This window comes from Ictidomys tridecemlineatus, chromosome 5 (assembly GCF_052094955.1).
Source record: "Ictidomys tridecemlineatus isolate mIctTri1 chromosome 5, mIctTri1.hap1, whole genome shotgun sequence".
In the NCBI taxonomy this organism is placed as follows: domain Eukaryota; kingdom Metazoa; phylum Chordata; class Mammalia; order Rodentia; family Sciuridae; genus Ictidomys; species Ictidomys tridecemlineatus.
In genome coordinates, this window is record NC_135481.1 from 10,014,594 (window position 1) to 10,029,274 (window position 14,681).

A 14,681-nucleotide genomic window follows, 5' to 3' on the forward strand; every position below is an offset into this window, starting at 1 on the left:
ATCTGACAGGAAATAGTATCACCTCCCGCGAAAGCTCTCCCGCCGGGGATTTCAAACGGATCAGGAGCCACGCCTCCCCGGAACCGGAAGCATGACAACTAGCGCCCCTTGCTGGTCGACTATTTATAAGGGGCGGGGCTGCAGCGTAAACTGCAACTCCCGGAATGCAGCGCGGAGCTTCCGGTTTCCGGCGAGAGGGCCAGAGTGAGTGTTTACACCGGCGGCTCTGCGGCCGGGTTCCTTCCGCGGGACGGGTGAGGGCGCAGGGCCCCTGGTCGCGCGGGCTCGACGTGGGTCGGCTAGATAACTGGTCCCACCGGAGAGGTGGGGTAGCTACCAGACAGTGTTCCTACCTCACTACTAGCTATCTGTGACCTTGGCCCAGGTGACTTCACCTTTCTGAATCTTGATTCCATCATCTGTAAAATGTGGACAATAATGCCTTCCCCGGGGAACAGTGAGGATTAAGTGAGATTGGTGTACAAATCTTGTTTTAAACCTGGAGGCGGATGGTGCCTTGAGTATAGATGTTTTAAGATGGGATGGGCAGCCTTTTCTTTTCGAATACCCTTTCAGAGACCTCTTTGGAAGCAATAATGATGACTAAAACAAGGACTTGTCTTGCTTTGCCAGACTTTTCCATCCTCAGAACTTTTGACTTCTAGCCATCCATATGTGCCAGGCATGTGGACAAGAAAGGCAAAAAATTCTAATGTTTGTATTCAAGGACTTTAAAGAGTTGGTGTGTGTGTGCTGGTGGAAAGTAAATAGCTGTTTTTTGCCCAGTGAGAACAACAGGAAAAAGAAGAGTTTAGAGGAGATAGTATTTGTGTTGGCCTGGTAGGAGTCTGCTAAGAGACCAAAAAAGGAAGACTTGAAAAGTCAGGAAATTAGCAAAGGTGAGAGCTTTGTTTTGAATGGAGACATAGTGAGGTGTACTTAACCTGTTGGGAGAGTGGCACAGGGCAAGGCTCTGTTAGAGAGGAAAGGTGGCAGGAGGCAAAAGGAATGATTTTGTGACGTTTCAGTTTATTCATAGAGGTGGTTTGAAGCCAATTGAGGTGCTCTAAGCAGGGGAATGACTTGATCAGTTCTATATTTCAAAATCATGAGTTGGGTAGCAGCATAAATCTTTCACAGAGAAAGACCAAGAAAAAAAAAAAACAGGGTACTTTATATAAGCTGTTGTAAATAAACCACCAAGAAATGAAGAAAAAAAATCAGAAACAAGTAATGCATAGGAGGGAGAGGATTGGATAATCTCACTTGAACCTCACAACATTCCTTTTAAATTGGATGGTATTTATGTCCACTTTAAAGATGAAGAAACTGAGGCCTAAAGAGCTGAATAAAGGGAGGGCCACATATTCTAGTTCTGGCCTCCTGATGTTGCATCTAATGCTTCTCTAACAGTGTCACACTGAATTGTCTGTTATTTAACCCTTTGGTGGGTGGGAGTGGATTAGGATGGTGATCTGTCCTTCAACTACTGAGGCTTTATTCTTTTACAGGGAGAAAGAGAGAGCGCGAAAGAGAGAGGATGTCTCTCTCAGACTGGCATCTGGCAGTGAAGCTGGCTGACCAGCCACTTGCCCCAAAGTCTATTCTTCGGTTGCCAGAGACAGAACTTGGAGAATACTCACTAGGGGGCTATAGTATTTCATTTCTGAAGCAGCTTATTGCTGGCAAACTCCAGGAGTCTGTTCCAGACCCTGAGCTGATTGGTGAGTCTCGGTGGACTGGTCTTGAACTGCTGCTCTGATCTCTTATGTGGGGAGGATACTTACAGAATTACCAGAGTGAATTAAAGGCTTGGGATTTGTTGCCTCATAATGTTAACACTTCAGAGAAGTGAGTGTTAGGCAAGTCACAAATCATAATAGAACTCTTGCTTGCCATTTCAATCATGTATTACACGGAACTGCTTCATCACAATTCCTAAACTATGATATTGTTGAGTTTTTTCTCTAAAAGGATAAAAATTTGGGGCAGGTCAAGAAATGAGTTGTTGATCTGGGGAGGCTCCTCAATGTATCCCTTAAATCTTAAGAAATGATTAGAAAAATTTTTGTTTGGCTGGTTGATTAGAGGGAAGATGGAAAATAAGGAAATGAAGACAAGGGCATTTCAAGTGGAGGAAGGAGGAGTTTAAGTATAATATAATTAAATTATGCTGTAAATGTAATTTATAATAGCTAAGGGTTTTAACTGGTGAGTAGGTATTTTCTGCCTCACCAGATTGGATTCATCCTTTTTTGTTTTTGCATTTTCCCACTCATTTAAATGGAGCAATTTCTACAATGTTAAGTTCTAGAGTTCTTTTATGGTTGGATTCTGTATAGCTCCATCTTGTGGGTTTGTACTTGCTAACAATTGTTGTTTAAATTTCTTTCTTTTGTTTTTGGACTAGAGATTGAACCAGGAGTGTTCTACCACTGAGATACTTTTTACTTATTTTCAAGTTTTGAGACAGAATCTTACTAATTTGATAAGGCTGGCCTCAAACTTGGCAATCCTCCTACCTTAGCTTTTGGAGTCTCTGGAATTACAGGTGTGGGCCACCATACTTGGCTAAAATGTATTTCTTAAATAAGAGTATGTTTTAAAGTATGTATCATTCTCCAGCTTTCTGCCCAACCAAAATAAGGTTCTCAGGGGACAAAAATCATCTAAATTGTTTTGAGGAACAAAATAAATGGACAGGTTTTTTTTGTTTTGTTTTTTTAGATCTTATCTACTGTGGCCGGAAGCTAAAAGATGATCAGACCCTTGACTTCTATGGCATTCAGCCCGGGTCCACCGTTCATGTTCTGCGCAAATCCTGGCCTGAGCCTGATCAGAAACCAGGTGAGTGAGCGTTGGCCCTTAGTCAGACCAGCAGAGTTTCTGTAATTTCTTCAAGGGAAGCGATTGTGTTTTCTTGAGGCATGGACCTGGGTGGATGACTTTATTACTTGATTGTATCACTTTGATAAACAGTAAATTGCCACTAATGGTAGGAGATTTATTTCTCTACTTTCTAAGTTCTTTACCTGATGTTTTCTAATGGACAGAGAATGTGTTTCCATTTAAATTCTTTAGATTAATAGCTTATTTCTGAATGAACTTTGTTTCCTTTTATTATTGTTGCTGTTGTCATTAAGAAAAAGCTGGGGGGGCTGGGGATGTGGCTCAAGCGGTAGCGCGCTCGCCTAGCATGCGTGCGGCCCGGGTTCGATCCTCAGCAGCACCACATACCAACAAAGATGTTGTGTCCGCCGAGAACTAAGAAAAAATAAATAAATGTTAAAAAAAAAAAAAAAAAAAGAAAAAGAAAAAGCTGGAAACTTCTTGCACTTCTCTAATGCTGTAGTTTGTTTCCTTGTGAGCAAATCATCCTGCCAACTGCATCAGGCAATGATTTGTTCAATCAACTTACAACTCCTGATGTACTGGTAATTTATTTTCCAGAAAATGTTCCAACAACATTAAAGTCACTCTTGGAGAAAATATACAAAGCCTTTAAAGCCTTTCTGATTTATTAATAGAAGGTGCTACTTGGAATTCATAATTTAAATTTTATATTTGTGTTTTAAAAGTTTCCTCAAGATAAAGGCAAGCTATATAAAAATTATCAATTTGACATATTTTTATAATGTTCATGATTGTTGTCACCTCTTTTCAGTTCTAAACATAAAGGACAAAAAACATCTTCTTTTGTATTCTGATGGGAAGTGAGAAAGAAAAAGGAATCCCTTGACATCCAAGGGTTGACCTGGTTCTCACAGTAGACCTTGAAGTCCTTTCATGGAACATGAACAAATGCACAAGTCACCAACTTTAGACAAGGACATTCTGAGGTCATCGTGGATCAAGACAAAAATAAGATCTTTATCATTTCTGAGCAGAGACCAAAACCTGTACATTGTCCAAACCGCAAAAGTGATCATGTATCCTATTCTGGCTAATGAGAATGACTGTTGCTTCTTTACCAGTAACTGCTGTATTTTTTCCTTCCTTTTTAATATAAGGGTTATTAAAACATCCAATCATGCCAGGTGTGGTGGCGCAAGCCTGTAATACCAGTGGCTCAGGAAGCTGAGGTAGGAAGATCACAAGTTCAGAGCCAGCCTTAGCAATTTAGCAAGGCTCTAAGCAACTCAGTGAGACCTTGTCTAAAGGTATAAAAAGGGCTAGAGATATGGCTCCGTGGTTAAACACTTCGAGGTTCAGTCCCGGTATTAAAAAAACCCAAAAACAACAGCAAAAAAATAAACCCAATCATGAAATTGTCCTCACTTCCTGTTGGCTTCAAATTCAGAGCAAAATCCTACTTTTCCCAAACTTACCCAGCCAAAGCTTAAATCTTTTTTCCTCCCCCTGTACTGGGGTTGAACCTAGAGGTGCTTTGTCATTGAGCTTCATCCCAGCCCTTTTGATTTTTTATTGTAAGACAGGGTCTTACTAAGTTGCCAAGGCTGGCCTCAACCTGTAATCTTGTCTCAGCCTCCCAAGTAGCTGGGGTTGCAAGTGGGTGCCATTGCACCTGGCTTCAACGCTTAAATCCTCTATGTCCTTTCTAATATCATCTTGTTGAGACACCTTATAGTTCCCTTTGGTTTGCATTCTCCTCTATGTAGTGAGCAGTAAACCCATCTTGTTCAAATGCAGATGTTCTCCTGTGTTTGGGTGCCAGTTCTTTTGCTAGAGGGCATTAACAAAAGAAAGGAATATTTATGGCTTCTGTGAGCTAGGTTTTTTTCCCCTTTGATATCTCACTTAATCAGTGGCCCTGCAGGGTAGGTAACATTAGCATTTTATAGATGAAGGAAAAGGGTTGGAAAGGTTACTTACTTAGAAATGAATGCAAGAGTCAGATGCAGTGACACATGCCCGTATCCCAGCTATTTGAGAAGCTAAGGTAGAAGGATTGCACGCTTGAGGCTAGTCTCAACAACTTAGCAAGACCATGTTTCAAAAAATAAAAAGGACTGGGGATGTAGCTCAGTGGTAAAGCACCTCTGGGCTCAATCCCCAGTACCAAAAAATAAAACAAAAAACATAATGCAAGAGCTGATAGGGACCTAGGTTTTAGAGGTTCAAGAGACAAAATGCTTTCCACAGGGCTAGCTACCTCCCACCCTTCAAAGGGTACAGAGATGCCCATTACTATTAGCTCATTGCTAGCTTAGAATACTTAGAATCCATTTCCTCCTAACTTCTGCCTGGAGATTTATTTTTTAAGCAAATGGATGTTTTATTGGGAGGTGAAAAGAAGCTTTTCAATCTGAAAAGAAATGGCTTTGTGGCAATACTTTAAATATAGTTTCTCCTCTAGCACTCTTCTTCCAAAGGAAGTACATTCTTTTCCCACTAGATGAGGGCTTATAGGATGAAAACTGGCCTGTCTCTCCCTTCCCACCTGGATCCCTTTGGTGTTTCTCTATAGTGTGTTATAAATTCTCAAGATTTTACTTTAGCCTGCTATTTGAGCAGGGATGTGTACCCTGAGCTCCAGACATAAAAAATGACTTGCTGTTCCTCCCGAACACCACATTCTTTTTCTTCCATATCTTTGCACATGTTCTCACTTAGGCTTGGAAGAGCTTCTTCCCTAAGTAAACATCTGCTCTACCTTAAGTGCCCCTTGGGAGGTGGCTGTGGATCCTGGTCCTGTCTCTCAGAGATGGCTAGGGCCCTTGCTTGCATTCACATATCTGCTGAGGCCCTCAGTGTGGTATTTTATAATTGTGTGTTTGATCTAATCTCATTTCTCCTACTGCCCCAAGAATTCCTTTGTTCGTAAAGATTCTTATTTTTTGCTTCCTGTGACTTGCCCAAAGTGAGGCACAGGGTACATGCTCATATGTGTTTGTTAAATGAGTAAGTTAAGTAATTTATTTGAGTATTTTTTGAAAGAGTTAGCCCTTGTTATTAGGGCTATAGGACATGACTGCTACACTGTATCCAGGAGTACAGTTCATTTTCCTTGGCAGTATGCCCCTGAAGTCAGATGATACAATCTATACAAACATATAAACACAAGTAGCAGTCCCTTGGTGAGGATTACCACACTTTAAAAAGTGTGACCCAGGATGAACTTCCTACCTACCTGGTCTCCTTGCTGTTACCCATATTTCTTTGAAATGGACTGGGGTCTTTTATGGTAAAGTAACCACAAGTAGCTGAGGGTATTACTAAACTTTCCCTTATGTATGAATTAATGTCTAAAGATCAAAGAGGAGTTTGGGGCCTTGCTGTTGGGCATGTTATGGAAAGTTTTTAAGATACTTGGGAGCACAGTGTGTTTTCTTGGTCCTTCTTTTTTTTTTTTTTTTTTTTAGATTTAGATTTTTTTTTTTAGATTGAAAATAATATTACAGAAACATGAAAGAATACCAAGGAGAAAAGCCCCCTTGGACCTGTTACTTATCTAAGTGCTCTTATCCTCTCGTCCCCTCCAGCTTTGGGCCACAGACACACTGACACTTTTTACATAGTTTTACTAGAAAGTACATATACAACTCTGTGTTCTATTTCTTTCTTTTAACATACTGTGTTAGAATAGCACTGTATTGTTAAGATGGTTTTCAGAGCACTTATTTAAATCATTGCATAAAAGTCTACTGAGTTGATTTTACCTTCCTCCTTGTCAAATGTAAGAAGTCTAGAATTCCTGTAGTGAGTTGTTGATCAGAACACCCTTTCATGTGGTAAGATTCCCTTGGCCTGAACTTGAATTTGCTTGATTTATCTAATAAAACTACTTAAAGGAGAGTGCAGTTTTCACGTCTGTGGCACAAATGGGTCTGAGTGGATTCTCACATTCTTACAGAGTGATGAGGGGAGGGAATGTGTGGACCAGGTTGCAAATGGCCACTTGCTGAAATGATGTTATTATGTCTGTGGCAAGGACATAACAAGGTTAACTGTGTCTTGTCCCCCAGAACCTGTGGACAAAGTGGCTGCCTTGAGGGAGTTCCGGGTACTGCACACTGCTTTGCACAGCAGCTCCTCCTACAGGGAGGCGGTGAGTGTGAGCTGGGGCTGCAGGAAGAGGGTGTGAATGCTGGTGTTGATGGTGGAGAGTGGGAGCTGGGAGTCCCGTTGCCACAGCAACCAAGAGTTCCTCTGGGAGTTTTGCCTTGTCTGTGGGCCTCAGTAGAGCCCTATCTTTTCCCAGAGAGCCTGTCTTAGCTAGGTGTTGGTTGGTGTTGATTCCCTCTAATGATAATGATATAATCTCTCTCATACTGGCCTCATGGAATGAATATGGCAGTAGCCAAAGTATCTACACAGTTTTTGCTGGGCCTCATTCTTTGTCTTTGGCTGAACTGCGTGCCTACCACCCCTTAACACTGGTTTCCTCACTGGGGAATGGGCTGATGCTTTTCTGTAGGAAAGTTGACAGGAAAATTAATACAGCTGTGAACTTCCCAGTATATATGAATATGAAATAGTAATTGTATGGAGATTTAAAAAGGCTTTTGGGATCTAGAGAAACCTTTGTTATTGGGCTTGTAATGAGACCTTTCATTTTGCAAGTGTTAGAACTATGGTGGGGGAAAGAACCACAGAGACTGAGGTATACTTGCCTTTTTTTTTCTTCAATTCTTTGTTTCCTTTCCAGTAAGTCACAATCTCAGAGCAAAACGAGGCTCATCTATTTCTGGGGGTATTGTTTCGTTGTGGTGGTGTATGTGCAAACATGTAGAGGGAGGAAGTCTTTGAGCAGAGTGTGGGCATTTGATGAATGTTTGAAGCTAGTTTAAATGCTTAGTCCTCCCTGTTTCTCCTGCAGGTCTTTAAGATGCTCAGCAACAAAGAGTCTTTGGATCAAATCATTGTGGCCACCCCAGGCCTCAGCAGTGACCCCATTGCTTTGGGTAAGTTCAGGAAAGGATTTGAGGAAATAAGAGTTGTTGGAAAAGGAGAAACCAGGAGAAGGCCATAACCCTAAAGTGATTCTGACCATTTTTTAAAGAATCAGTGGTCTTATGGGAAGAGGGAAAGTGATCGAGATGTGTTTTACGTACTCATCCCCTAAGAGTTCTCAGTCCTCCAGAGTATTAATGGTCTAAATAGCATAATAAATGAGAGTGTGAGCATGCCAAATGAGGGCTACAGTTAGCCTGAATCACTTCAATCACTGAAGGGAAGACTTCCTATACAACTTGATGGATGAGGGAACCCAAAGATACAGAGGAGGAAGACTGGTGTGTTAATGCTTAGTGTTTGAAGCACAGTGGGGAGGTTCAGGACAGGGGAACATCCCCACTGGAAGAGGAAGGAGTGTACTTGGATTGTGTTGCTTGGGGTGTTTCCTTCTTTTCTCATTAGGGCAGGTCCTATGTTCCTGTTGAACTAGTTGTTCTGAGACTAGTGCCTCTTCACCATCCTGGATCTGACTAGATTTCCATTCTCTGAAGGGGGTTGTGTTCTCTTTTAGGAGTTCTCCAGGACAAGGACCTTTTTTCTGTTTTTGCTGATCCTAACATGCTGGATACGTAAGTGTAATCATCGTATTAGAGAGCATCATGTCTGTTCTCATGTGGTTAGGCCAGAAACCTAATTGTTGCCCTGGATTGTGCTCATAGAGCCCATCCTCAGCCTGTCACTGGATCCACCTTCTGAATATGTTAGGAGGTGAGAAGGAGCAAAGGCTGTTTGGGAATGGTAAAGCTTAAAGTCAGGGACATGTGAAGAGTGTCAGGATGAAGCAAAATTATGTGGGACAGGGCTTTGTGTGCCTGGGACAGTTAAGATTTTGTTTGGTAGATGTTAGAGAGTCCCTGAAGGATTTAAGCTCTCTCTAAAATATTAGAGCTAGAAGGGACAGAAAAGACCACATCCCCTTGTTTTGCCAGTGGAAACAACCCTACCCAGAGACTGAGAAGGAAGCTGTCAAAGGTTTCCCAGTATAGTAAGAATGTTGAACCTGAGCCCACAAGCCTATGCATTTCCCATCATGCTTTGTCTGAGATGAAAGTGATGGATTTGCAATAGATTCCAGAAACTGAAGGCCTTGCTTCATTGCTGAGGGCGGATCAGCTTCTTGGCATAAGATGCTGAAGGCAGGGCAGGAAAGGCATCTCTATCATAGTGAGGGGGTACCCAGAACTGTCATAGTTGAGGATGTCTTTTTCCTTCTTGGTCACCCTTGGGTTTTTCTTGTCCCGTCTTAGATTGGTACCTGCTCACCCAGCCCTGGTCAATGCCATCATCCTGGTTCTGCACTCAGTAGCAGGTAGTACCCCAATGCCAGGGGCTGACTCCTCTTCCCGAAGCATGCCCTCCAGCTCGTACAGAGATATGCCAGGTAAGCTCCAGAAGAGAGTACCATAGGCCCTTCAGGAGCCGGTAATGGCCCAAGGATTTGCTTTCCTCAGCAGCTATGTATAGTGTTGGCAGAGGACGTTCCTTGGGAACTCTCAGTTTGAGTCAGGAAGTGCATCTGTCCTGTAATTTTCCAAGGGGAGATGAAATATGAATTTGGAGTAACTTAAGCTGAGATCTGGAGCTGCGCCTGTGCCTTTCTGTTCTTCCTCCTGAAATCTGTTCACTCTCTTCCAGGTGGCTTCCTGTTTGAAGGGCTCTCAGATGATGAGGATGACTTTCACCCAGTAAGTGGCCCAACTGCCTGCTGCTTAGGGGAGATGGTGCTAGGAATGAGCCCCTCCCTGGGACTTGGCACTCCCAAGGCTGAGAAGTGGTCATAGGTAGGCCCTTTGGGGGGCCAAGACTTTGTCATACTGTTCCTTTTCTCTATTCTTTTTGGGATCTGGGAGCTTAGGCAGTCTTCCCGGGAACTGTTTCTGGAGTGGAGAGAGGTTCCTTTGGGGATTTCAGTGTCTTTTCCTGATTCTGGATCCTCCCTTCTCCAGAGCACCCGATCTACACCCTCTAGCAGCACATCCAGCTCTCGACCAGCCTCCCTGGGGTACAGTGGAGCTGCTGGACCCCGTCCCATCACCCAGAGTGAACTGGCCACTGCCCTGGCCCTGGCCAGCACGCCAGAAAGCAGCTCTCACACACCAACTCCTGGCACCCAGGTATGGAGAGAGGACTGGGAATATCAAGGCCGTGCCCCCAAGGGAGAAGCTCCCCAGTGGTAGAATAGGATTTGCCTTTGCTGACCCTGGTGCTAGATCTGGTTTGAGCTATACCCTGAAGCCCCTAGTGGGATTTCTTGGTACAGTTCAGGTGACTTTCCCCTCATTTGCCTGTAGGGCTAAGAGGTTTGACATAGGCCTGGCTGTTTCTTCCTAGTATTCAGAAGAATCTCCCTTCATGTAATATGCCCTTCCTCATCCCTGACTGGGACTAGGTATTACCAACTTATGCATTCCTGGTGATGAGTTACTCCAGCTTCCAAGGCCTTCTCCCAGAACTGGAGTCTTAGACTGGGTTGTGGGCTTAAAGTCCATTTTCATGGAGTGGAAGAAAATGGAACTTTTTTTGCCCACATAAATAGCTTTTAGGTACCTTCATGTGGTTATCTCGTAGCAGATTCCTGTTGGGAGGTTGTAGTTGGGTACCCAAGGAGCATATAGGGTGATATGATAATTGTAGATATCTGTAGCAAGTTGAGATAGTTCTTGAGGTGACTCTGATTGATTTGACTCTAGGGCCATTCATCAGGGACCTCACCAATGTCTTCTGGTGTCCAGTCAGGAACGCCTATCACCAATGATCTCTTCAGTCAAGCCCTCCAGCATGCCCTGCAGGCCTCTGGGCAGCCCAGCCTTCAGGTCAGTCTTCCCCATTTCCTGACTTCCATGTGGCATGGAAGTATGGGCATGGCGTGTGACAGGTGAGGAGTGTTCTTACCAAGGACAGTTGTCCCTGTGGCTTCTACTCCTGCTCCCAGTGACCATGACCTGACTCCCCTGACTGTCTGGCTTGTATAATCATGTCAGTTTTAGTCAGGAAGTCATTCATTCATTCAGTGAGCATGAGCTGATCATTGAGCATATGTAATATGAGGTCTGGCTCCAATGCAGGGGCATCGGGCAAACTGGTTCTCATCCCTGCCATAATGGGGCACCAGGCAGGTTTGGAACTAGGGAACAATAAGGTGGGAAACCCAGCTTCTTGAAATGAGGGCTTAGTTAGGCAAAATTTTTCTTAGGAAAGGTTATTTAAGCTGATTGTCAAAGAATTAACTGGTTTTATTTTTTGGGGGGAGGGGGCTACTGGGGATTAAACCCAGGGGCACTTAACAACTGAGCCACATCCCCAGCCTTTTTTCATATTTTCTATGGAGACAGGGTCTCACTGAGTTGCTTAGGGCTCCAATAAATTGCTGAGCCTGCCTTTGAACTTGAGATTCTCCTGTCTCCCAAGCTGCTGGGATTATAGACATACACTACCACAGCCAGCAAGAATTAGCAGTTAACCAAATAGGGAAAAGAGATATTTATGGTAGGGAAGGAATAGTTTCCAGGTGGAGGCAACTCCCTGTTTGAGCAAATGTGTGGAGGCATATATTATATACTTAAAACTACAAGGCTCCAGGGGCTAGGGTTGTGGCTCAGTGGTAGAGTGCTCGCCCAGCATATACTAGGCCCTGGGTTTGATCCTCAGCACCACATAAAAATAAATAAAATAAAAGGTATTGTGTCAGCTACAACTAAAAAATGTTTAAAAAAAAACAAAAACCCACAAACAAAACTTCAAGGTACAGGCAACATCCTAGTGTAAAAAGTTCTGAGATGGAGCTAGAGAAAGGGAGCCTGGGTATGCTGGGTGTGAGCGCCCTTAAATGCCAGTTTAAGGGGGCTGGGGATGTGGCTCAAGCGGTAGCGCACTTGCCTGGCATGTGTGCGGCCCGGGTTCAATCCTCAGCACCATATACCAACAAAGATGTTGTGTCCACCGAGAACTAAAAAAAAAAATATATTAAAAATTCTCTCTCTCTCTCTCTCCTCTCTCATTCTCTCTTTAAAAAAAAAAAAAAAAAAAAAAAGCCAATTTAAGGAGAGAGTCTTGGCAGGTTTGAAGAAGAGGAAGGGTCACCCTAGCAGCTAAGTGGAAAACCCAAGGCCTCAGCATTTTATCATATGCCTCCACTTGTGAGCTGTTAGCTTTACGTCTGCTTCCTTTATTCCTTACAGTAAGCCTCTTCAGGGAGTGTCATTCCTAGAACTTGTCTAGATCCCAAAGCCATGAAATGGTAAAGACAGAGTTCAGACCCATGTGGTTTTCACTATCCCACTGGCCCTTAGGGACAGTGAGTAATAGGCACAGGACATGAGGACAACTTCTCCATGCTTTCATCTTCCCCTGTTAGAAGCCTGTTCACTTGGCTCTGCAGCTCTGCACTTGCCTTGGTTCCACCTGACCTATCAAATGCCTCCATGTTGATGTGTGCTTTTTTTTTTTTTTTTTTTTTTTTGGTACTGAGGATTGAACCCAGGGGCACTTAACCACTGAGCCACATCTCCCTGCCCTTTTTATTTTTTGATACAGGGTCTCACTAAGTTGTTTAGGTCCTTGCTGAGTTGCTGAGGCTGACCTTGAACTTAGACTCCTCCTGCATCAGTCCCCTGAGTTGATGTGTGCTTCACAGTCTCACCCCTGCCTGGCTCTTTGCAATTGCCTTTCTTCCCCACTGCCTTCTTCCTGCATGTGTACACACAGGTTTCCCTACATTGCATACTTCTTCCTATCATGAAGTAGGGATATTAATGACACTATGAAAATACTAGAATAAAATGTGAGTGTATTTCTTTAAATCCTTATAGTAGAAAAGGCCCTTTCATGGCTGAAACTAAGAATCCAGGAACCATTAAATAAGAGTTATAAGCCAGGCATGGTGGTGCATGCCTGTAATCCTAACAGCTTGGAACGCTGAGGCAGGAAGATTGCAAGTTTGAGGCCAGCCTCAGCAATTTAGCAAGGCCCTGAGCAACTTAGTGAAATTATATCTCAAAATAAAAAATAAAAAGGCCTTGGTATGTTGTTCAGTGGTTAAGTGCCCTTAGGTTCAATCCCTAGTACCCCCCCCAAAAAAAAGAGTTATAAATTTTGAGTTTATAACTCAAAATTTGAGTTCTGCCTGGCAAATCAAACCCATATAACAGTAACTACAAAAACTAAACAAAGGCTAACTAAACTGAGGGGGAAAGTCTAACGTATCACACAGAGGATGAAATCTTCCTGATGTATAGAGGTTCTAGAAATTAAGACAAATAACTCCATAGAAAAATAGGCAAAGGGACTGATGTAACTAGGTAGAGTATTTGCTTAGCATGCACAGGTCCTGGGTTTGATCCCCAGCTTTACAAAGTGGTGGTGGCAAAGAATATGAACAGACTATTCACTGGAAAGGAAGTACAGATAGCTATTAAACCTGTATAATAATTCCAGCAACCCCTTTTCTCAGAATTTGTTCTGGAGGTTTATGTGCCTGTAGAAAATGACAGTTGTAGAGTCAGTCACTGCAGCTTTTGTGATAGCAAAAGATTGGAAATAGCCCAGTTTTTGTGTGTTTTAAGGACACGCATTTGTTAGAATATTGTTTGAGTATTAAAAAGTTCTTTTATGTACCAACATGGAAAGATCTCCAGGATAAATTAATTACATTAAAGGCCAGCTCAGGTTATTTAGTGAGATCCTGTTTCAAAGAGTATTTTTTTTTAAAGGGCTGGGGATGTAGCTCAATGGTAGAGTGCTTGCCTAGGAATATACATTTATATTTCTTGAAAGAAATAAAATAGGTTACTTGGGGTAGGAGTTGGACTAGATAAAAGTAAGACTTTTCACTACATATTATGCTAAAAAACAAAACTAGTTTTATTCCTCTCCCATTTATTTGTGTGTGTGTATGCACACATGCACACAAGAGAAAGAATTGAGACAGTAATTTGCATTTTCTCTTTCGACCCTTTCTTACTGTAAAACTTTGAATTTGTGTTCTTAACCCTCAAGCCTTTTAATGTTCCTCAAGTCCCCATTCCATGGAACTTAGTATACCACCTTTTCCCTAGGAGTCCCATCTTTTTTTCTTTTCCCTGAAAGTATAGACCTAATTGCATCTTCATTAGGGTCCCAGTTAATAGCTTCTGTCTACCCTGTCTTTCCACAGAGTCAGTGGCAGCCCCAGTTGCAGCAGCTGCGTGACATGGGCATCCAGGATGATGAGCTGAGCCTCCGGGCCCTTCAGGCTACTGGTGGGGACATCCAAGCAGCCCTGGAACTCATCTTTGCCGGAGGAGCCCCATAATCTTCCTGCTCCTTCTGAACCCCCAGCAAGTTACAGAGGCTGCTGATGATGATGGGAGACACTTGTGAAGATGTCTCCATTTCTCTTCTCCCCAATATACCTGATGGTCATCAACTCTCCTGCTTTGTCCAGTGTTTGGCCTTTCTGGCTGATCTGAGCTGGTAGAGGCGGGGGGCAAGCAGAGTGTGCGGTCTTGGTGCTGTGGCATCAGGGAGCAGGGTTGGCCCCTGGTTCTGCGCCCCAAATAGAGGATTTTAGATCCACAACATGGAATGCTGTGTAATACCCTTGTTCACCTTTGGGATTGGTAGCAGTAGCCCCCAGACTCTTTGGTGCTTTGGGGTATGACAGCCTTAGGTTGTACCCAAGGCTGGAGCAGGGCTATGCCAGTATTCAGGGTGATTGTTATGTGACAGTTATGGCCAGAAGAGGCTCATGCTTCTGAGATAACCACAGTCTGGGGAGTAGCCAGTGG

At 43.2% G+C, this 14,681-nt stretch overlaps 1 protein-coding gene across 5 annotated transcripts; it reads left to right on the plus strand.

Moving 5' to 3' along the window:
- Positions 1–113: 113 nt before the first annotated feature.
- Positions 114–14,320, plus strand: Ubl7 (ubiquitin like 7). Of its 5 annotated transcripts, none has more exons than XM_005316794.5 (11): positions 114–204; positions 1,512–1,724; positions 2,728–2,847; positions 6,927–7,009; positions 7,781–7,865; positions 8,429–8,486; positions 9,165–9,298; positions 9,553–9,602; positions 9,864–10,031; positions 10,608–10,730; positions 14,069–14,320. In XM_005316794.5, exons 1-11 carry the CDS (start codon positions 165–167, stop codon positions 14,204–14,206), a joined length of 1,212 nt encoding a protein of 403 aa, XP_005316851.2. In that variant the 5' UTR covers positions 114–164; the 3' UTR covers positions 14,207–14,320. The 5 variants fall into 5 exon arrangements, with proteins under 5 accessions (XP_005316851.2, XP_005316850.1, XP_077905421.1 ...); XM_005316793.4 differs by having other exon boundaries at positions 153–254; XM_078049295.1 differs by having other exon boundaries at positions 193–324; positions 10,650–10,730.
- Positions 14,321–14,681: the final 361 nt, after the last annotated feature.